We start from the raw sequence: 23,445 nt of genomic DNA, 5'->3' as shown, positions 1-23,445 counted from the left end.
ATGGCTGTGGTTAAACTGCCATGGCCCGGTCGGTTCCTGTTACGATGCGAGGGTTCAGTGACTTGTGTCAGATGTTGTACTAAATGTAAAATACTTTGAGGATATTTTTTTGATTTGGGTTTTCTACCAAATGAATTGAACTGGATCATAATAGGTATTAAACAGCTACCTCATAATCGTACTTTTAAGTACGGTAAAATAACTCAATGTACATCGACTGTCAACTTTGCCCTCACCTGATATATGCATATCTTCCATTACCTAATTCTTTGATTATGCCTCTGCTTATTATAGGACACCTCACAGTTCATGCAGTTAGTTAACAAGGCTCATTGCTTATGCTCATTTTCAATAAGTGTTTAAACCATTGGGTAGCAGATAAACAACCAAAAAGAATCAGTATTCATCAATATCTTTATTATTTACAATAGGCTTAACACTGATGAGCAAAACTTCACAGTAATATAACGTGAGCTTTAAATAAAATATGAAGAAAAAAAAAACCTAAACACAAAATATATATTTTGGACAATAAAAAAATGTAATGTTAACATCTCTTGCCCCTTATATCCCTGTTTGAAGTCACATACTCCATTGTTTGTGTGTTGCTTTAGATTGCACTCGTACAACTGAAGAAGTGGCCTTTGGTATAAAGATGCGTGCACACGTTCTCCAGAGCTGTTCTCCAAAAGAGAGACGGCAGAAACAAAATGACAGACATACAGGATAAATGCCGGCAGCATAAATAAACACGGCTGCTGAGAGAGAATAAGCAGAAATTTGTTGTCGGCTGAGATCTCGACTAGCGTCTGTTTTTGGATATCAGATTTCAGAAAAAAACGTTTGTATGAAATCAACTTTTTGTTTAAAAATCGACATCTTTAATTTCCTTAAAAACAGTCCAGACTGAAAACGTGTTGATTCTGGGAGGTTACATTTTTCTCAATAAGGCTTCTTTCTTGAGATGCACTATACACACGTCCACAGGAAACATTTGCTCAGAAACTCTAAAAGATTTTTTTTTCTTCAACGGGAACCTTTGTTGTGATCAGAATATGTGACGACACAGCAGCTTCGGTTCAATGCGGCACAAACGCGTGTCATTTAAGTAGCTAACTACATGTCAAAGTGCACCTTTTGGTTTTTCAGTTAGCATCTGACCATTAACCTCCAAATGACAGAAATGCATGCTGTAGCGATATGCTTATCACAATCTCATGGCAAAGGACAGAAAACACAAATGTTTGAATCACTAACATTGCCATAGCTTTGAATTCTTGCAGTGATACTGTACATAAAGGATTTGTTCACAAAAAAAGGCACCAAGAATCATGAAAGAAGAGATGGCATTTTTTCCTCCATGTTATTTGAAACTCACAGTGAATAGACAGAAGTCATCAGTTTGTCTCAAAGGGTCCTGTTTGGCAAGAAAATAGACATAAATACTGACACAAAAAACATAAAATGACAATGTAAAAACGCAACACAACACAAAGGACAAAAGATTTACTTGGCAATCCATCAAGTGTCATAAACAGGCATTTTGAAAGAGCTCTGGATGCGCAGTGTTTACAGAATCGACTTTGTCGTACTCATATGGAACTTGTGTCAACGAAACAATGTGTCTGAGGCCTCGTCCAGTGTACAATAAGTTGTGAGCCAAAGCATGTTGCGTGTGCGCTGTACACAGTTCTGTTTGTGCTCAAAAAAACAGAGCAGCTGTTTCTGAACTCATTTAGTGTAACCAAAATTGAAATATGGGCCAATAAAAAAAAAAAAAAAAGATAATAAATAATTTTTAAAAAGTCACCGTCAAAGATTAAAGAGTCATGCAGATGAACGTTTGAGTTCAGAACAGAATAAAAATACATTCATCAAGCAGATATTCAGATCAGGGTGGTTGAGCCGAGGTCTCCCAATACGTCTCCTCAGTCAAAAACATTGCTCTCAATGCTGTAACTACACATACATCTTTTGTTTCCTGGATATGAAATCAAATATTTACATAACTTTTCTCCCAAAATAGGTCTGTGCTTTTAATAACAGAAAAGAAATAAAATCAGGAATAATTTAAAATTCAAGTTCAGACGTAGACATTCTAAGAAGCATTTTTCTTTCAACCAAATAATGTACAAATCGCTCATGTGCTGAAGACATACTGCCGTTTTTCCTTTTTTTCGTGTGATTAGTGTGAAGTAGGTCTCTGCGTCGCGCAGTGTTCACACGCGGAAGAATTTCGAGGCACTGAGGACACAAGGCGACAGGGAATCCAGCACGGTCCATACGGAGAAGGACACTTTTAGAAATACTGTCCCAGTTCACCTGCTCATGCGCTACCCTGTGCGCGCCCCCCCCCCCGTCCTTTTTATACTCCATCATACAAGGGGGAAATGTAGTGCGCAAGGACATAAATATTGAAATGCTTGAGGTGAGTGGGGGATCCCCCGTTCACTGTGTTAAGGAAGCGAGGACAAACGCTTTTCGCATGTGAGAAAAACAGCCCACATTCACTATAATGTTTTGGGGAATCGAATGAATCTTTTCTAGATTTCATGCGCCTGTGTTTGGTGACACTTGGCGGCTCATTTGAGCACATTTACAGGCTTGGAAGGATGCCGTTTCCAAGTGATCCCATCAGTGTTTTTTGGGAATGTCTCGATTACTCTCAGAAACAAAGCTTTAGTGTCAAATTAGCAGTTTAGAGGGAGAGGTGGGGTTTTTTTCATGTTAATTTGCTTAAAAATACCATCACAAAAGTGAAATGAGAATGAGACCTCATAACCTCGAATCATCTCACATCTCGATGTCTCCCATCCTTTAGAATATAATGGCTTTCAACTAAAAAATAAAAATGGCTTATGATCACTTAGTTCCCCTCACGGCGAGAAAAATACTCTACTGTGCAGTTCCCCTAACTCAGGATCCCCTCCCTTGTGAAAACAGTTTAGTCAGTCTGGCATTCTCATGAGGCCGAGCAGAGCCGCACTGACGGATGGACTTTGCCTGATCTCTGGTCAGACCTCACACAGCTGGACACATTCAACATTCTTTTAACGAGGAGGCCTTTTCACGGCCCAAGGTGGAGGCGAGGGGGGCAAACGATGTCAGGCTGGGGCTTATATGGCATTGAGGTTGCCGTAAAATGTTCTAAATACTTTTAGGTGAGAGCAAAACCAGTGTCCACACAGGCATCTTACGCAACACTTGTTTGTAAACAGTAAAACAAATACATTTTGTAGTGATATCTCTGAGGTACTTAAAAACATTTGTTTTCGCCCCAGTGAAAAAGCTGTAAAAAAAAAACAGGAACATAAAGAGGAATATTAGCAGTTAGGGGGCCGACGGGTTGATGCTGTCACAGTGGCTACCTCTGCACTAAGTCACTAATCTCTTTAATACAGCTGTGAAGGTTGTCCTGCACAGTGGGGGGGCCCCCCCCGCCCGGCACTCCGCCCCCCCCGCAGGACGAGGCCCTCAGTTCCTGCAGGCTGAGCTCCAGCTTCCCCACTGCCTCCCTGAAGGCAAATTTGTTCCTCATCTGAGGGATGCAGTCCACGTAACCTGAGCAGTAGTCTAGCAGCTGGTGGCCGGCGTCCAGCACCTGGCTGCTGGAGGGGCTCTCGGAGGTGGCGTGCAGGGCGCTGCTCAGGCACTCGGCGCACTCCAGCAGGGCCATGCGGTTGACCCGCTCCAGGGGCGTCCTCTCCGCCTGCTGCCGGGTCCGCCGCAGGGCCACTTTGGACCCCGCGGACGACGCTGCGTGCGAAGACGAGGAGGAGGAGGAGGAGGAGGAAGGAAACGAGGCGGCCGCGGTGATGGCGGCCCCGTTGGCCATCTTGGTGGGAGTGGCGTTGGAGGACGGGGAAAAGGAAGAGGTCGCGACGGGAGGCACTTGCGGCGGCGGCACCGACGGTCGGCCCGCTGCCGCCGCCGCCGCCGCTCCGCCGGACATTCGCAACGACCTGTGACCTCTCGGCGCGTCGCCGTTCACTTCGGCGGGCGCCCCCGCCGCCTGCTCCTCCCCGTCGCCGCTGTACGGCTGCTGCAGGCCGCGCAGGGTGGGAGGGGGCGGAGGGGCGCACTTGGGCTTTACGAGCCGCGGCCGGTCCCGCTCCGCTTGGTGCTCGGACAGCAGCCGGAAGCGGTTCCCCTGAGAGTCCAGCCCCACCAGGTGCACGTCGGACGGGCTGTGGTGCTTCAGCGTGGGGGAGATCAGCACCGGGACCTTGTGGTTGTGGGTCGGCGCCCCCGCAGCGGGGGCCGACGACGCCATCGAGCTGGAAGCCTTGGCGGGAGATGACCAACTCTGCTGCCTGTCCAGGGCCCCGCCGCCCTCCTCCCTGCCCTCCTTGACCCGGGACGGGCTCTCAGAGTCCCCCACCTCCCCTCCGACCCCGGGTGCCCTCACCCCTGCGGCGGCGGCGCCTCGGGGTAACAGCTTGGCTTTGGGCCTTTCCCTGATCTGCGCGGTCCCCTCGTCCATCCTCCTCAGCAGAGCTTCTGAGGGCCGCGCGGCGCCGTTCTCCGGCTGCGAGGTGGTCCTCTCCAGCGGGGGTTTCGCACTGCGGTTCCGGGGCAGAGTCAGAGCCATGCGCTCCAGGTCCGGCAGCCCCGATGCCATTGAGGAGGTAGAATTGGACCTGGGGAAGGCTTTCGGCCCTCCCGCCATAGCGCCCGCCTCCTCCGGGGAGGCCGTCTTTCCTGTCCGTAGCCCCAGGGTCCTTTTGATGAGACGAGGGGTGAAAAAACCCGCCAGCCCACTCCAGCTGCTGCTGCCGCCGCCGCTCGCCCCCTGTGAAGAGAACCCCGCGCCGGAGGGTTTTTGGCCAAAAGCGGCGCCGCAGCACCGCGACTGCGGCTGGGCGGGCTCTCCGTGGGAGTGGGAGTGGGAGGGAGAGGATGAGGAGGAGAAGCCCCCGAGACCGTCCGAATGGGGCTGGGGAGGAGGAGCGCTGAAATCAGGGGTGGGCTCGTATTTCTTGTGCGGCTGCGTTTCCATCTCCCGGAAGGAGCTGCTCCTCTTGGGTGGCGTGGGGAGGTTCTGTTGGAGCTGGGACGACGGCGAGGAGGAGGACGAGGACTTCTTCTTGATGAAGGAGCTAAAGAAGCCAGTCTTGCGGTCTCGCGTAAACGGGCCCGCATCCTGCGCGTCCTCCAGTAGGCCGCCCGGAGACTTCTCCCGCGGCTGCTGTTTTCGGGGCAGAGCCGGGGAGCCGCCTGACCGGCCATCCCCACCCAGCAGTGTGGAGGCCCAGCCTGCAGAGAGGGAGAGAGTGCCGGGTTAAAACAAGCCTGGGCTCAACTCTGCAACAAACCACCACCCCCCCCCAAATCAATTCATGAAGAACACTGCTTGGAAGCCTTTAGGCTCTATGAGTGCCTACAGATTAATGTCAATCTCAGTTGTGTGATGTTGTGATAAAATGAACTACTCCCCCCTCACTCGCTCTCTCTAAAAGCTTTTCCCCCCCGTTGGGACTTTCCGAGTGAGGAAAAAGCGTTTGAGGAGAGGGGATGGAAAGAGTTCAGGCCGTGCCGGTCATGCACATGCAGACACTAATTCAATGATTTACAAGGCGCTTGTAAAGATGGGATGATGAATGGATTCTAGGGACTTGGTGATTACTCATGCCATACAGAAAGTGCCCAACCCGTTACAAGGAGGGCTGTTGCGTAACTTTGCTCAAAGAGGGAAATACGCGTTCACACTTCAGTTGGTCTGTAAATGACTGCAGAAAAAGCACACACTCTCGGCTAAACAGTCAGTGAATTACAAGTTGGGGAGGAGGAAACCGTTTACTGAACTCATAACTACAACGGTTACGTGAAGGGAACATGGCCACAAACAGCACACTCAGCATTTCTTACTTGGCATGGTTCTCTCTTCATTGATTGAGCATTTGCATGAAAATATAAAAGGCATACAAACAAGGAAGATTAGTAGAAGCCATTAGACATGAACAGGAAGTCGAAACTGGTTAAAACCTTTGGATTAATTCATACCAAACGTACAATTGTTCATGTTTTATGGGTCACGCTTTGCTTTTAATGGGACTGTAAAATGTTCTGCCCCATAACAGCAATGACATTGTTTGATTTATGGCTTAATGGAAGCTACTGTGATCATTTGTCATGTTCATGGAACATTTGGTCCACATAAAAGTTGTCAAAGTAGTTGAAAACACAAAGACGGACGTCTTCCTCACAGAGTAAACACACTGAGCAAACATTTTATTTTCAATGTAAAACAAATAAAAAAGCAATAAATTAAAACGAGACAAGACAAACAGACAATATGGGAATTTAATAAAAGGGACAAGACAGAAAAGTAATTCATTCAATCACAGATAACAAAAATTGTTTCCATTGATCACTGAATACAATTCCGTTTGAAGTGACCCCACAACACTCAATGGAAAACCTGATTAATATTTTATAATTGCTATTATAACATCTTAACCCTCAGGGGGAGGGTGGGGCGAGGTGTCAGATGACATGGGGAAGAGCACTTATGACTTGCGGCTGAATAAACAAATACTTCTAAACGTTGAAACAGTTGAAATCCAAGGCCAGTGTCAGATTTTCTTTGAGACAGACGCCCGGGTCACTTGGTAGGGAAATACCGGGCCCTTCTTTTCAGGCGCCAGGCCTGGCGGCGCTGCAGAGTGTCGGCACTCTGTGGGATACCTGCAGAATCGTAATGCGGTGCATCTGACTGGATGGAAGAAAGGTAGGCATGTCTGGCTGTACCTGAGTGACCGTGCGTGCTGTGGTCGGATCGTCCGTCCACTCCACCTTCAATGTTTTCCTTGTTTTCTGTGTGCTTGTGGGGTGTGCGAGATTTGGAAGGCAACAGGGGCATGTCGTGACTCAGAGGGTGCAGCGGGCCGCACTGACCGGAGGAGGCCGTCTTACAGAGCTCCTCTGCCACCTCTGCAATGTACAAAGAAAGATTCAAACTGTTAGAAGGCAGTCCCAAAACTGATGTAGAACACAGTTTTATCTTGCCTCTCAACAGGCAACTCTGCTGAGCAAAGCTTTTGGAACATCTCTATCAAGCTTTGTGAATGCAGGTTTTTAACGACACAAAAGGACTGACTATAAGCTGTGCGTTACTCTACCTTCAGAGATGCTGGAGTCATGGAACATTGTTTCAAAGGCTTGGTGGATCTCTGCAAACGAAGGCCGGTCCAATGGGCTCCACTGCCAGCCTGGTAGAGAGACAGACAAAACGCCACGTTACTCGACGTCTTTCATGGAACCTGTAATTCCTGACTGTTGGAGCAGCCACTCGGTGAATAAGTAAAAGGCAGGTTTGGTAACGACTACTCACATGCTCTCATGAGTTCATAGACTTTGGGTGGGCATCCCTCAGGCTGTTCCATGCGGTAACCTTTCTCCAGGAGGTCATAGACCTGAGACAGATCAATTCCAGGGTATGGAGACATGCCATAGGTGGCGATTTCCCAGAGCAGCACCCCGAATGCTGAAAGCAAGCGGATTAAACATTAGCACATGGAAAATGGGAAGGAGAGGAACACGCAACGCGAACCTATCCTTGTGCATTACTCACCCCAAACATCAGACTTGATAGAGAAGGTGTTGTATGCGAGGCTCTCTGGCGCCGTCCATTTGATGGGGAACTTGGCCCCGGCGTGGGCCGTGTAGGTGTCGCCAGTCATCAACCGGCTCAGGCCAAAGTCTGCAACCTTCACGACATGATTCTCACCGACCAAGCAGTTCCTGGCTGCCAGATCCCTGAGGAAAGGAGAAGGGAGGCAGCAAAAGAAAGAAGAGGAAAGAGACAGAAATTAGATTTCAACGACAAATGAGGCACAGAAACCCGCACACGTCTAGAGCGCCCCCTTTACCGGTGTATGAAGTTCTTCTTCTCCAGGTACTCCATGGCAGAGGAGATCTGTGTGGCCATGTAGAGCAGCACCACAGCGTTCACCTCCTCCTTGTCACAATCTCTCAAGTAGTCCAGAAGGTTGCCGTGAGGCATGTACTCCGTTACGATGTAGAACGGAGGCTCCAGCGTGCACACGCCTGTGGGAGAGGCAGCGGTCAGAACAGAGATGCCAACAAGCGCCAAGAGGGAATGCGTCGGCCACAGACGGCTCCGGGACCATTCAGAAGGCATCGAGATAAATGTTGCATGGAAATTGGTTTGGTTCTAGAAAGGCAGAGTAACACAGAATCCGTGTTTGTGAATCTACTGACCTAGGAGTTGAACGAGGTTGGGGTGTTTAACCTCCTTCATAACTGCTGCTTCTTTCAGAAATTCTTCAACTTCCATGGTATCCTCCTTTGAGTATGGAAAGTGGGGGGAAATGAGCAAACGGAAAGGTGGAAACTTAGTGGGGTTGGAAAGACTTGGGACCTGGAATTCAGAACGTGAATTTCCAAAGTCTGCCTGCAGGTGGCGATCTATAACCACTTTCACAAACCCGCTTCCCACATTGACGACAGAGGGGCTTCTTACTTTGAGTGTTTTGACAGCCACCGTGAGGTTGTACTTCTTCCACACCCCCACGTACACCTCCCCATACTGGCCGCCTCCCAGCTTGTGCTTCATGGTGATATCCGTGCGCTCCATCTCCCACTTGTCGTGGATGGGGGACACGCCGTACACCGTGGGCTTGTTACATTTGGGCGCAGGGTAGTGCAGGGTGGTGACCAGGCCGTCGGCTACGGTGGAGTGATGGTGGACCAGCTCGGCCAGGGTGGCGAAACGACTCTCGGACGTGACGTACACCTGAGGGACGGCGAGAAGGACCAGGTTAACAAATGCCGCAGAGAGACCTGAAACCAAACTACAGAGAAAGCAGCACAGAACTTGACCTTATTACCAACAAAACAATCGGAGAATCATGAAATATGGAGCACACATCCATAGTAAACCACCCTTCACTCTTGACTCTACCTTTCCATCAGAAGACGTGTTGATCCGGTAGTGATACACTCTCCCCTCATAGCGGAGGGATATTGACAGCTGCCCGGGGCTGCTCTCGCTCTCCCGGACCAGGAAGCTGCCGTTGATGAGGGACGAGAGCAGGTACTCGGCGGCGCTGCGCGACACGGGCCCGTGGTACCAGCTGTGCTTCTCCAGACTGTTGACCGGCGTGATGTAGTTGGAGGGCACCCAGCCCTGGCCGTTCTTGGAGCGCACCTCGCTCCACTCTCCATTCTGGTTGTAGCCCAGCACACGCAGCTTCTCACCTGGACAGAGGGAGGGGAAACATGTCAGACTTGCCCTGAAGGCTACATCATCATGGCTTTTATCTCTCCAATGCTACTCCAACGTACTGTTAACTGTTCCTTTAAATGAAAATAAAAAAACACCGCATTCAAGCTAGTAAGGAGATCTTGCAAGTCATTTTAAATAATGAAAAAAAAGAAAAGAAAGATGAAGATAAAGCCGCCGATTACAAAATGTAATTCATTTTTCGCTCAAATTCCAAGGAGAATGCTTTATTAGGCCCCGGGGTTGGTTAATAACAGGTCACACACAGCACAGGGGAGCCATCTATTCAACGTGCCTCCCAATGAAACTACATAAAAAGCGATGGAACAATGATTGGGCTGGGTGAACAGAGTTTCTGACATACAAGGCTAGGCCACACCAGGCATGTAGTGACTTGGTCTGTGACGTCAGTGCTAGCTTAACGCCGTCTTTATCTCTCCCAGCAGTCGGCCTCAACGTTTAACCCCTTCATATCTTTCATCGTCCGAGGCATATATGGGTACGTTTAGGCCGAAAGCAGCTGTGTGTTGCAATGATGTGGACCTTTGGTGGAGGAGGTCCAGGTGGAGGAAACAAATAAATGCACAGCAGTTAATTACCCTTGCTCAACGCTGGAAAGCGATCAGAGCGGCAGCGATTTGATCTCGTGTCAAGAGGTAAAGTGGAACAAATAAAACGTTAACCAGCATCTCACACGCACCTGGAGTGGATCTCATGGCTCGGTCGCCTCGACACGCAGACCTTTAACTACAGTGAGTTTAGTCGGTCATCCAACCGTGGCCCACTAACATGCAACCACTACCCATGGCTGCAGGTCCAGCTCTTTAAGTGAAACACTGTGCCAGCTATCCACAGAGCCCCATTAAACAGAGACGGTTATCCACATCCAGCCCACCAATTCATCAGTCTCCTCTGTGTCTGTAACTTCTGTGGGAGTGGAAACACTGACGACCTCCCTGCCGCACGCACTGGGTAGCCACATCTGCCTGAAGACGTGCCCTAGTCAGGCCTAGCCTGGTTCAACCTGGCACAGAAAAGAGGAAAAGATTATCCCCAGACGCGGGCTTTGGTGGGTCCCTTCTGTGGTCAGCGCCTACCCAGTCGAAGCTCATTCCCCTGTCATCGTTTGAGCTGAACAAATTCCGCATTAACACATGGAAATACGCGCAGCATTAGAGGCATGCTGCTACCCCGTGCTCAGCTGTAACGTTATGAGGGTATTCTTAGCCCACCGCTCTGCAAGAGATGGTTGACCGGTTACCTACAGGTTTTATTTAGAGAACAATACCTTGCTCCAATATTATTTTCCCACCTCTGGACAAGACGATGATGAAGTAAACCAACTGTCGACTCAGGTTGTGTGACGGTAAGTAGAGCATGGCGCGGGGGAGGGGGAAGGGGTTGTTCTGATGTCACCACAGGGCACAATCATAGTACGGGTTGGTTAAGCTCTATTGACATACAACATTCCTCCGGCATCACTACACTTTTACTCATCAAACATCCTTTCAGCAAGGACTTTGTACCCTGTCAGTCACAGGCACTTCCTGCAGGATTCAACCAATGAGCCTTTCGTACATGTAAGGGATCCCTCTGTTGCAATACATGTCAACAGCGTTTCTAAGGAGGACACGCGTCAACGTAGCCAAGACACAACCTTCAGTGATGACTCATGGAAGAAGACTGTAGACTGGAGGACGAGTCTTTCCGGTCATCCCGAAACCCGTTTTTCTGAAGTCGTGAGACAATCACTAGGCAAAACATACTCATGAACAGCTGTTACAATCAATCCACAGGGGGGAAAAAAAACAGTGCTGGTGCTTTTACCTTTGGTGATGCTGAGCGTGTTGTCTCCGCTGGCGACAAAGTCATAAAGTGCAACGAAGAGGTTCGGGTCGCTCTCGGCCGCTCCGAGCAGGTTCTCCTTGGAGCTCCATCGGACCGCCTCTGGAGGAAGAGAAGGAGCAACGGTCAGAGAGGGGGGGGGGGGGGGAGATAAACCCTGGGGACTGGGAATGCGACATTGTTTACACGGGAGAACAACTGTGGAGGAAATATAAAATGAAAAAAATCTTTTCAGAAACACACAACAAGTTCGTCTGTGTCTTACAAATCAGACTCGGCACAAGTGGGTCACAAAAAGAGCTCCTGTTCCAATACCACCTTGAGGCAGAAAGCACTTGGTTAACAGGGTAGACTAAACAACACATCCCCTAAGCGCACGCAATGACAAATGGCCCATGATCCAAGGTGTCCAATTGACAGATTGTCTACCTGTCGGTCCAGTCGGTTGGGCCGGCCTGAACCCTGTGTGGCGTTGACGGCTGCTCAGAGCTGTCCAGTCTTCCTCAAAGCTGCTGTTCGCCTGCAGGCACCTCAAAAGCATCACTTTACCAAATCCGCTCTCTGAAGAGCACAGTTATCAAAGGCTACACGCAGGAGCCTGTCTTTTGTCAGTCCGAGCCAGGTGAGATGTACGCTGGAAGTGTTTTTTTTATCATTTTGGTATTTACAGAGGGCACGGGAGGGGACAGGAGAGGGAGGAGCAAAGGCATTGTGGTAAAAAAGAGGCGAGGAATCTCTCGCTCTCTCTCTCTGCACAAAAAGGAGGTGATCACCATAGCTACACAACACACCCACCCACAGACGCACCACGAGGAACAAGTACATGCGTGGCTTACGCAGACAAAACTCGACAGCCGCTGCCAAAGCCACGGCGTGTCTGGACAGCTGCCGAGCAAGTGGGAGATGAAGGTGTTGAATCGGAGAGGCAGGGAATGGAGAAAGATTCCTTCAAAACAACAGATTACTTCCTGCCTCAAAAGACTGAAAGCAACGGCGTTGACAGTAATTCTCCTAGAATTATCTTTAGAAATGTAAGCTCAATTTAGTACGTGCAGGAAGTCGTACATTCATAAAGTTTAAATATTTGTTTGTTTTGGCGGCGCTATTTGTGTTATAACTGTATATTTTGTTTAGAGCAGAATCTAAAATAATTTGGCCACACAAACCCTGTTAAAAATGCCTAGACAATGAACAGAGTTGATCTGGTCACATTATTCTTAAAGATGGTCTATATGACTTGTACACATACAGCCCAAAATAAAAATGTGGTGTGGCAGTGAAGCACATCAGCACAGACTAGTCATTATTTGTGTATAGTGGTGTGGTTTTCTACTCTGTACTTGAATTTGTCAAACAGCAACTAAATAGTTGAAGCGGAAGTATAGGATTAAGAAAATAATCCCAGGGCTGTGATTTGACAAAAGACACCATCACAGCACTTATGACGGCTGAAAGTCATCTTCTGGCTTTTTAACAAGGGAACGACTTGATTCATCACAATCTTACTTTGATTTAGACGAGGATGAGAGATGCTTTCTTATGGAACTGTAATGCAGACGTTAAGAATAGAAATAAAACTACATTTAAAAAGCTACTGGGAGTAACTTTTTACTTGTAATGAAACAATTAAATATAAATGCCTCTAACATACATTATAAACTAGACCATCGGCTAGAAGAATGTCTACAGTTATATGTACGATGTCTACATATAACTCTACATAGTTATAGACATTATTAAAGTTTGTCATTAGTGCACAGCAGTGTTTAACCCAGTGTATTAGAAGGGGAAACACCGTTGTGCACTAATGACAAACCTTATCGCTTTTTTTCATTTTCTATATAGCGCCAGATCCCGACAGAAGTCATTTAAAGTTCCTGTCCTACAAAGCAGGTCTATCTATACCTTGTTCTAACCCTTAAACTAAACAGCCATATGTTGAGTCATCAGGTGATCACACATGGGAAAATGTGTTGGTGCCCCTCCGCAACACGACGTGCAACGAAGCTCAAGGGAAGCCGAGCAGTCACAATTCTTATCCACAAGAGATTAACGGACTCCACGGTAAGCTAATGTGTGTACAATCACACACCGCTCACGATAAAACTTTGTTTTCAGATTGGCTTTTTAATCCCCGACTGGGGAACCCACACTTGTTCAATGTTGGATGCCAGATGACTTTAAATCATCAGACTGTGGTGAGCAAGTCAGTGAGGGGGATGGCGCCTTCAACTTCAGGCTTCTGAGTCACCTTAAGCAGTAAAAACTTCGTCCCCCACCCCCGTTAAGGACTAATATCATGGAGTGAAATCTGAATGTTATCTAGAATCATCAAGAAATGAAAAATGTCCCTCAGTTTCCCCCATGTAGCAGGCGCATTCCATGCATGCATCCGTCTAAATCAGCACTTGATAACTGTCCAATGCAAAACAATTCAGCTCCATGTTTTCTAGTCTGTCCACATCTACGCACAACGCTCGCCCACCTTTGTTCTGGACCAGCATGCACTGCAGCGCGGCGCTGGCCGTGACCTGGCTCAGCCACAGTTCCCAGTACATCTTCAGTCGTAGTATCCAAAAGAAAAGCTAAAGGTTTTCAGACTCCCAGCGGTTGTTTGAAAGCTCGACCGCCTCTATGTGGGCCGCAAAGCCCGAGTGTACATCCTCCTGGCGCACGCGCTACTTCCTTCAAGGCTGGACATGGAGCAATCGGAGAGCAAGAGGCACACAAAGCATTTACCCAGCTCTCCCTGAATCACGCTTAACTCCTGTTTTGATGTGGCCGAGGGGAGTCAAGCTTCCCCAGGTCCATCTGGCGACCCACAGACACCCATGACCGATGTTCAACGCACTGGAAGAGACGGCAAAACGTGGCAGAGGGGGGGGGGGGGGGGGGGGGGGGGAATGAGAAGAGTGTGTGGTGGTGGGGGGGCTGGATGTATAGTTTGGAGGAAAGCTTAGTTGTGTGTGTGTGTGTGTCTGTAAATGAGCCGTATGGAGTGTGAGAGCAGATGGCTGGTCCCATCCTCCTGGGTAGTACTTTTTGTGTGTGTGTGTGTCTGTGTGTGTGTGTGTGTGTGTGTGTGTGTGTGTGTGTCTGTGTGTGTGTGAGAATGAGCATGACGACAACTGCTGTAATCAGGCTGAGCCAACTGTCAGAGACGCTCCTCTTACGTCGCTACATATCGCATCGCTCTTCTCTGGGATTTGGAATGAAACAGTAAACTTGCACTTTACACATTTAGTCAAAAAGGTCTTGATTTAAGGAGCCTCTGCTCCAGTCGTTCCAGACAAACATCGAGACACAGTCAATCAGTCCAAGGCGCAAAACACATTAGCCGATTACAAAACGTTTTCCCATCATCCAGTTTCATTACGTTGATTGCATTTCTTAAAAATCTCTTTTGATTCCTTTAAAAAGACTCAGGGCTCAGGCCTCATGTGCTGGACTGTTTGAGGGAGCAGTTGGTCTGCGTGGGGTATGTCGTGAGCCCGTCAGTGTGCCTCAGACTGTGTGTGTGTGTCTGCACGCGCTGTGTAGCACATGTGTGCTCAGAAGAAATGACGGCTTTGTGTTTGAGCGAAGCAGAGCGGGTATTGGCAAGTCTGAGGGGCAGGACAAGCTTGCAGCCCCTAAGACAGCTGGGACAGAGGTGACCCTGATTGTACGCCGTGTGGACCCACACGCCGACACATACACACACACACACACACACACATCTCATTGCTGCTTCCCCTGCAGCTGTTTGTACGAGAATGTGAGTCTCCAAAGTGTTCCCAGGGCCAACCAATCGCCTCGTGCCAAAGTATTAAACAACCCAATAACACCACTAACACAGCCTAATCAAAAAAACAATAGAGCTGCTTTCTGAAGCCCATGAGCCGCAAGGTAAGAGTGTATTTTTAGAAGCTGGAGAACAAGACACAGCAGCACGACATCCAGAAATAACTCATCCGAGCACATGGTGGTGGCGGTATGGAGATAGGTGGCTCGCGGTCCACAGAAACACCCCACGAAAAACCTCAGACAATGCCGCCAACGAGGCCCACGTACACAAGATATTACATAACCCCAAAAAGGGATAGGCCCGATCAGGTCCCGTGGCAGACTTGGGAACGGAGGAGGTAACGGATAAATAATGTTTTAACAGCTTGTCTCACAAAACCAAAAAAAAAAAGAACCATGTTAGAAAGCAGCTTTGATATTAGCGGAGGACCCAGGTCAAGTCAGGTTTATTAATGCATCTTCAAATGCGCTTGATCTTTACAGCACAAGACACTCATGTTACCTTTGAATACGAAAAAGAAAACACTTGACCAAAAGTTTGATCAGGTAAATAAAAACGAAGGAAACTAACAGGAGAGCAACAAACACGGCCACCTTTAGAGCAGAAATGCCAATTAAGTACTGTACGCAACTGTAACAACCAGGATAAAGTACACAAACACAACCAATTAGAGAATACAACCTAAAGGGCGCGCACAGTGGAACTTTTGGCCACGGTTCACCCTCTAAACATGTATGCAGTATTCAGATTTCTTCTCCTGTGCTCCCCCAATTCAGACACGAGCCTTTTAGCCACCGGGGTGTTGCAAACCTCTCTGAGTGAGCAATCGCACACAGGCGCACACAGGCCGCCCGCTACAGGGCACGCCCGCCAGCGCTCCCCATTCAGCTCCGCTCTGTAACAACTCAACGCAGCCGGCTGACTACACAGGAATAAATCAATTAGGGAGTGGGCGATCACCAGTCTGGTCTTTAGAGCCGGTGGCTCATCCCGGAATGGAGAACTATGGAGACTTAAGCCACAGCTTGCCCTGTCCCTCTCAGGGCTTGTTATGGGTTAATAATGGGCTCTAAGTGCTCCCCTCATGGTGGGCTGGCAACCAAGCGGAGTGCTCCTTTATGTAACGGCACAGGGACCGGAGGGCACAGGATCGGAATGACTCGTTGCCAAAATTGAACTTGAAATGTACACGTTTGGCATGCAAGGGCAAATTACATTTAATAGACTAATTGTGTTTTCAATGGAAACAAAACAAAATAACCTGCAGTTATCCAGGCACTGAAGTAAGAGTTAGCCTCGCCAAATCCCAGAGACAAGAAGAAGGCATGCTCTTTTTGTTTCAATAGACACCGTCATTTCCCTGCCTGGTCTTGTCCGATGCGTTTTGCAACGGTACGTGTGGACCATGTAAAATGTCTGGGCTGAGGTCTATGCTCTCAACTCCAGATCCCTCTGAAGCCTTAAAAAAAACACACACACACACTGCGCAGCCTCCTCTTTGCTTTTTCTCCCGTTTGCTTCTCCTCAGTGTTTGTGGTGAGGGTTTACAGAAGCACCCAGGGACTAATCTTGGTGTCTGAACAGCTAATCTGTGTGTGGCCTGATTTAACCATGCCAGGGTGTAGGTTTGAGCCGCTTTACAATGACTCAGTTTAAGGAAAACAAAGTTTTACGCCCACGATGCTCTTGGTCAAACGCTTTTGAAAAACGTCTTTTTTTTTGCGGGAACACCCCGGGGCTTTATTCATTTTACATACCACATCCCCTCTCACTTCAAACTGGATTAACTCCATCAATGACCCAGCGTAATTAAAACAAACAACGCGACAGTGCAGCCGCAGGGTCGCAGAGAGGTTCATTATTTGCAATGGAGAGAAACGGAGACTCAAAAGTCTCCTGAAATTCTTCCCTTGAGCAAACATGGTAAAAAAAAACCTTTACCAGTCTCCTCTCAGAACAATCACACGCATTAGACAGGACGTCTGAGGACAAGGGGCCCCAGGAAACATGGAGGGATTCTGACCGACTTGTCAGTAGGGGCGAGAGAGAGAGAGAGAGAGAGAGAGAGAGAGAACACAAAGATACGCTTCAGCATCCTCATAATGTGGGATATGGTTATTGTCCATAAGTCCAATAGAGAGATGGTTCGATGCCAATGCAGATCCCAATTTTCTTTTGGACAGTTTTTTTTGTATTGAAATTACAAAACCTGTGTCATGATGTGTCTTTTATCCCCAGAACCCCGCCTTACGTGTTCAGTAGGATGTGTTAGATAATCCTAACAAAAGGAATGTACAACATAACTTTACTTAAGGAAAGGAAGAGCGAGAGAAATTATGTTTGCAATATATATTTTCAAGTGTGGGTGCTTACAGAGCGCGTGTGCATTGCTAGCCAAGTCTCCAGGCTGCAACGCAGAAGATAAGCTGCAGTGAAAATGGAAGCAAAAGAGAGGAGGACTGATCCTGGGAACGAAATCAATGTTGAAACGACTTGGCACAGGGACCGGCCCCCTTTCTTACCCTATATCTCATTTTTATTTCCCTGCTGCACCATTGCAGCTCATAAACTACGATGTATCCAGGACCCACTTCAATCGTTGGGCCACACCTTAACAAGTTTAGAACATTTGGTGTTTTAGGACGACAGACGCATGGGATGGTTTTCACCATCTGCAAAGCGAGGAACGCAAAATCCCTGTTCTGATTACTCGTCCCTCTTTTATGATATTAGCTGGCCCGAGGAATAGAAGCGGAGACTGTGGTTTTGGGATCCACATAAGGTTGACTGGGAGCAGATGCAAACGCTCATGGTTACAACTGGGAGGTTGGGCACAGAAGCATGGGTCACAAAACTGAGGGGGGAAAAAAAAAAAATAGAAAAATCTGCTCTTCAGTCAATATTTCCGTACAACATTTTTTTGGCACGCTCCGTTGTTCTTAATAGGATAACTCCTCTTAGAGTTGTACACGGGCAGTGCTGAGGCTCGGACCGGAGGACAGAAACATTCATTATTTAACAAACAGCCATTACCGAGTGTGCAATGGTATTCAGTCTTACGACATAAACCTCGTCCAACTGTGTTAAAAAGAATCTCGTCATCAGCATCTCCCTAATTTCCAGGCGGTTTGTCTGAGAGGAGGTGTGGCCACGGCTCCTCCTAGTGGTTATTAGCAGTCACTGGAACCGACCAGCTAGCAAAGCCTTTCACTCCAGGACATTGTCTCTTAAACCCTATCAGAATCTCACCTAAAGCTGCTGAAGCGTTTAAACCCGATTATCCCTGGGTATCACTGCTGCGTGACGTTTTCTGGTTGTTGGGGGTTCGGCACACGGAGTACGCAGGGAAAGTGCATTGGTCTCTAATCCAATTTCACCCGTGATGCAAATCAGCTTTGGTCCTTAGGATCCTGTATCCAGGCATCTCCCTTCTCCTACGGGCAGCTTTAACAGCGCTACGGTTTAGGTAGGCCAAATGCCAAAAAAACAAACAGTCTGCCCCAATTTTATTTCATCTGCCCCAATTTCTATGATGTGTTCAGAGTAGAAATAGATCAGCCTATTGCTTTGAGGATTTATAGAAAGAAACGTCGGGAGTACCCGTTCATAACACAGTCAATACATCCATCAAGCCAAACCATTCAGAGTTGGAAAAGTGAAATTGTTTGTATAGCTAACTTAATGAAGCCAAGCTTTTTGCAGACGTGCACCACTATGCCAGTTCCAAATGACTCTCCTCACTTGAGTGGGTCTATCAGATCAACTACAGAGACCATCAATAGGTTGTATACTCCGATTCCCCAATATTGCACTTTGACCGACACTCGCAGCGCTGGCTTCCTTCGAGTCAGCACAGAGGAAGTCCGCTCCCCGTCTGGCCTTGTTTAGCTCACGGTTTTTCTAGCTGGATCGTCTGCCTAGTAGGGCAGAAATGGTCTGGAGACACGGCTGCTCAATTAGTGATGAGCCTCGTAGAACTGCTGCACACCCGAGCAGGGGGACAGGGGGCTGACTCGTCTTGTCTAGAGTGGTCCAAAGCTGGGGACAGCAGACTTTGGGGGGAAATTTTTTTTTTTTTAAATAGTCCCTGGCACCGAGGAGAGAGACATGAAGGGAAAGAGGCCACCGCACAAGCAACATTACTAAAATGAGTGAGTGGTTTAAAACATACCGATAGAACCTCTAGTGAATTACAGGTGCACATGGCACCCACTGATACACAGAGGGATGAGATCAACAGACAAAAATGCATTCCTCATATACTGGCACCTTTCAATTAAATCCCGAAAGGCATTATTTAGCTTCTGGAGTACGCTACTCTGTTATAAAGCGGTTAAAGCGGGATTAATAAAACCACTTCAAAACATGTCGCTGGTAGCGTTCAATGGAAAGATTGATGTCATTCCCCCTATGGAAACACTAATATTTGTTCAAATGACGCCAACAGTGAATCAAATCTGTTGTGAAACCAATATTGCCTCCGACTGGTTGACTCAGAGCAAGTTGTTGTGCTTCCTTTTGCTGCTGTGGCATTTCAACTTCCCTACACTGGAACCAATAAAGCTCCGTTTCCCCTTGAAAAGACCTGGTCATGCGCCGTCATTGTGAAATTCACAGAAAATCAAATCTGGGCCTCTCTGCAACGCTATTGCTCAACAAATTTGTAGATGGACAGAAGTCAAAGAGCTGCTTGCTTGTATAAAAATCACGAACTTGCTTCGCGGCCCCTAAACACGCTCAATTAACAATGAAAACAAATGTGGGTATGCAAACAGAGTTTTGTTTAACAGTTTACTGACTAAATAATCAAGAACTTTATAAGAAAAATAACTGACAAATAATGTTAGTGTTAGCCCAAAATAACACTGACAGTCAATCAACTAAAAAAGCCCATTTAACAAAGTTCAAATATCGTGCAAGACAAAGTTGCATCATTATCACATAAATAGACAAGCAGAAAATAAGCACTTTGATAGTCAGAGGAAGACAAGAGTTCACAGTCCCAGTTCCTTGCTTAGGAGTCTTTGTTCTATTCGTGTGCTTTGAGGAGCAGCAGTCTCTCTGCAGAGTGGCTGTGCGACTGCATCCTGGCTGCTATAAAAAGGCCCCTCCTGCCCCGCCGTCGGAGGGAAACAGACCCACACTACGCGGCGCTGCACTTAGTAGGTCTGTCTGTACACGTACTTCAAGCGGAGGAAGGTTGCGTTTGAGATGTGCGAGCCAGGAGTTGAATAATGTGCTCCGTTCCCAAAAGCTTGCGCTGCGCGATGTGTCCTTACTCGCTGCAATGGCGTGAGGACGTCAGGTCTGGGACAACCGAGGGAGAGACATGGAAAGCGTGAAAAACACAGCCGACTGCAGCAAGACAGCCGTGACACGTCCAATAAAGTTTACACTTAAAGAGTTTCTGACCAAATCGGGCACAGGATGTAACAAACGCACTTAAGAGAGGTAAAGCTACACTGTGCTGGTGCTTTTGTGATTGACATGTAAAACAACTGAAGCAAGAAAAGCCTGAAAAATTCATTGACATGAGCATGATGATATTATACACTTGACATTTTAGAGATCCAGTCATCAACACTGCATATACACACACACAGATCCGCTACTAAGAGGAGAAGGCTGGGAGGAAAGAGGCCGATAATCAAGTGCAATTTACCTCTGGGCTTCTTCTCCACAGCCCAGATCTACACTGTTCTCCATGATTAACAGACCAGATAACAGTATCCACGCTCTACTAGGCCATTGCTCTGAGGCAGGACAAAAGGTACTGCCACTCCTTTTCCCCCCTCGTATGAATCACAGTTCCAACGTTATACATGGATGACCTCATAAATGTACAGATCGAGTGAGAGGACATTAAAGTATAAAGCTTTAAAACCTTGACGATGGCACGAGCACGATCATACAATGACAGAGAGTGAGCGTGAATAATTCACACACATTTCCCAGTGGATCAAAGTGTGCAGCCCAGCTTGCTGAATGGGTTGTAACAGTAGACATTATCAGACAGAGGATGCAAGTGAGCATGTATAAAGCCCACTAGGTATTGTATTGAGAGCCTACGGCGGCTACTATAGGGACTCAATGGGGTGGAAACGCCACTCAACCACCGTTTACCAGACCGTGTATCTCACACAAACACGCACTGGCGCCTTGGAGAAAACATAACTGTTCAACCTCCAGTCATCACCCTCGGGTCGAGCAGGGAAGACTCTTCCGGTTTCAAAAAAAAAAAAAAAACACCCGTTTCTCCTTTGCGGGGGAACGTTAAGTCACATGCAGGCACAAAACGTAGCTCCGTGTGCCGCAACACACCGCTGCTGTACCCTGTGCCAAAGCCCAGCCACTTCCGAGTGAATGGCCTCCTTTCTACGAGCACCGAGAGTTGACAAGTGAACACTTGCACAGTCAAACGGACGAGACAATGAAACGCTAAAGGTTGAGTTGGCCATTTCCGCTAACGCGTCGTTGTCAAACTAGCATCGACTCGGCTAGCACGCGCTAATCAGCAGCACAACTATCAAAGTAAAAAAAAGACCCCTTCGCCGTCCCCCACACCTTATTGTATGAACGTTCTCTTTATTACCTGAATGCAGTGTGAAGACATTGATACTCGGGTCGGGCACGTTGACTGCAGCCGTCCTGCCCGGCGGTGTCCCGGTGCAACTGCCGGGTTCCCGGGGTCTCCTCCCGGCGCCGCTCCCCCGGTTCCCCTTCACTTGGTGCGGTTGGGACGCGTGGGGCTGCGGTGGCTGGAGTCCGGTCGATGTGCTCTCACCGACGCGGCCTACCTGCTGCCCCATCCCTGTGGTGTGGTGTAAGGACGTAGCGAACAAACCCCCCCACTGCGCGCCCCTGGCTCACATCCCCCCTTCCCACCCTCCCCCCCAAAAAACTGGAGCGGCCTGGCCCGAACGGTCTTCCTCAATCCCCTTCTCGCTCTTCTTCACCGAGCACGTATTAGCTCGTGCGGGCTAGCCTTGCTAGCAAACGTTAGCAGCTATCGGTGAAACCCACCCACTCTTGCCTTTAACGATACAATCTCCACCTTTGCACGTGACAGCGTCTGTCTGTATTCCGCTGATCCGGGCGGTATCCCGGCTGAAAGTAACGGTACCTGGCGAGCGCGATTCGGTCCAATCGGGAGCTTTTTCACGATCGTTCCGCCGTTGTTCGGCCGCTGCGCGCCCCCTCTGACGCCGCCATTTTTACCGCAGAATAGAAGATGTGTTGCACAAGGCGGGGGGTTCTCCGCGATCCCCTGTCACCGTGATCCTCCACCTCTCAGCACCGACACCGCTCGTGTCCCAACATTTCACCCCGGGGGCGCGGGGGGGGGAGTTGTGACACACACACCCCCCCCCCCCCTTGAGACAACCACTTCAGCTTCAACATATATTGTTTTAGCCAGTACTGTGTTGAGATAAAATAATCACTGCTTCCAAAGGGAATTCGAAAATATCTGCACTATATAACTATATAAAGACAATACGCCTGGTATAGGTATGTCATTATTTGAATCTTATTTTGAATTTAAAATAATTAGATCATGATAACTCTGCAGATGTCAGACAGGCATCCTTCGTTTATCAGTGCTATGACAGGACTAATCAAATCATACAAATTCATCAACTAACAAACGTATTTCAATAGACAGTATAAACTTGTGAAATGTATTATAGAAAATTACTTTGAACACTTTGAATGATTAATATATTTAATTAATATACATTTATTGTACTAAAACATCCATAAAGGGGAATGAAAAAAAGAGTAAAGACAATCCTATATTGTTTCTATACTTTGGTCTTATGAATTAATGTCTCGGGCAGCAATCGGGTGCATCTCAGGAGACAGAACATAATCATTCATAACGCACTCACCTAACAGTGACCTTTTCAAGACCAGGAAAAAAAAAGTAACACAAAGATGAACACATGAACACAAAGATCACAGTAGACGCAAGAAAAAGATTCACCTCTTGAAATAAATACATTATTTGAAAAGCACATCTACAGGTTGGGTCTTTTAATTACAATAAAATAGATCCTTATTACCAAAATCTTACAGGTATAAATCAAAATTATGGCTTTATTCAAATTGGGGAGTTCCTTGTGAGAGTACAACAGGCCATTCCGACATTTGTGCTATTATCTTTGCATATTGAAAAAAAAAAAACAAGATGCTGGTACTTTGTTGATAAAAAGTGAGAAAGTAGCCTCCATTACTCCTGAACCCAATTCAGCCACATCGAGCAAAGAAAAAAAAAAGCCTTGAATACAGCGCCACCTTTTGGTCGTGAAGTGCTAGTTAAGTATCATTACTCTTTGAAGTTGTGTAACCCTCTAGCATTTATTTAATTTCATTATTCTTTAGTGATTTTTACCTAAGATCCCAGACACAATTTAGATTTAAAGGAAACATTTTATCCATGACAATAGATGTATTTTGTAGGCTGTTTTTTTTTTTATTTCTATAGTTTCAGATTCATTTATATACTTCCATTATATAAATTCTTTTGACATACAATGGATGTAAATCTCAAAAGCAACATTCATTT

General features: G+C 47.4%; 1 protein-coding gene across 3 annotated transcripts; it reads right to left on the bottom strand.

Annotated features, from left to right (window-relative positions):
• Positions 1–396: 396 nt before the first annotated feature.
• On the bottom strand, positions 397–21,758 carry abl2 (c-abl oncogene 2, non-receptor tyrosine kinase). 3 transcript variants are annotated; one of them, XM_037469353.2, is made up of 12 exons: positions 21,472–21,758; positions 11,075–11,194; positions 8,927–9,222; positions 8,486–8,758; positions 8,224–8,308; positions 7,872–8,049; positions 7,574–7,758; positions 7,334–7,486; positions 7,122–7,211; positions 6,751–6,933; positions 5,869–5,883; positions 397–5,256 (listed from the first exon to the last, which is right to left on the bottom strand). In XM_037469353.2, the coding sequence occupies exons 1-12, from the start codon at positions 21,686–21,688 to the stop codon at positions 3,365–3,367; spliced, it is 3,687 nt and encodes a 1,228-aa protein (XP_037325250.2). In that variant the 5' UTR covers positions 21,689–21,758; the 3' UTR covers positions 397–3,364. The 3 variants fall into 3 exon arrangements, with proteins under 3 accessions (XP_037325250.2, XP_037325252.2, XP_037325251.2); XM_037469355.2 differs by lacking the exon at positions 21,472–21,758 and adding an exon at positions 11,522–11,803; XM_037469354.2 differs by lacking the exon at positions 5,869–5,883.
• Positions 21,759–23,445: the final 1,687 nt, after the last annotated feature.

This window comes from Pungitius pungitius, chromosome 7 (genome assembly GCF_949316345.1).
Source record: "Pungitius pungitius chromosome 7, fPunPun2.1, whole genome shotgun sequence".
Lineage (NCBI taxonomy): Eukaryota > Metazoa > Chordata > Actinopteri > Perciformes > Gasterosteidae > Pungitius > Pungitius pungitius.
The sequence above is the reverse complement of the archived record's forward strand: the minus strand, read 5'-3'. Positions and strand labels throughout refer to the sequence as shown.

Excerpts from the sequence above, each read along its gene's own strand:
- abl2 (XM_037469353.2), bottom strand. The coding sequence starts at position 21,688 with ATGGGGCAGCAGGTAGGCCGCGTCGGTGAGAGCACATCGACCGGACTC. Across the intron at positions 11,195-21,471 it reads TGTCTTCACACTGCATTCAG|AGGCGGTCCGATGGAGCTCC; the intron begins GTAATAAAGAGA and ends CTCTTCCTCCAG. Across the intron at positions 6,934-7,121 it reads TGACTCCAGCATCTCTGAAG|AGGTGGCAGAGGAGCTCTGT; the intron begins GTAGAGTAACGC and ends TGTACATTGCAG.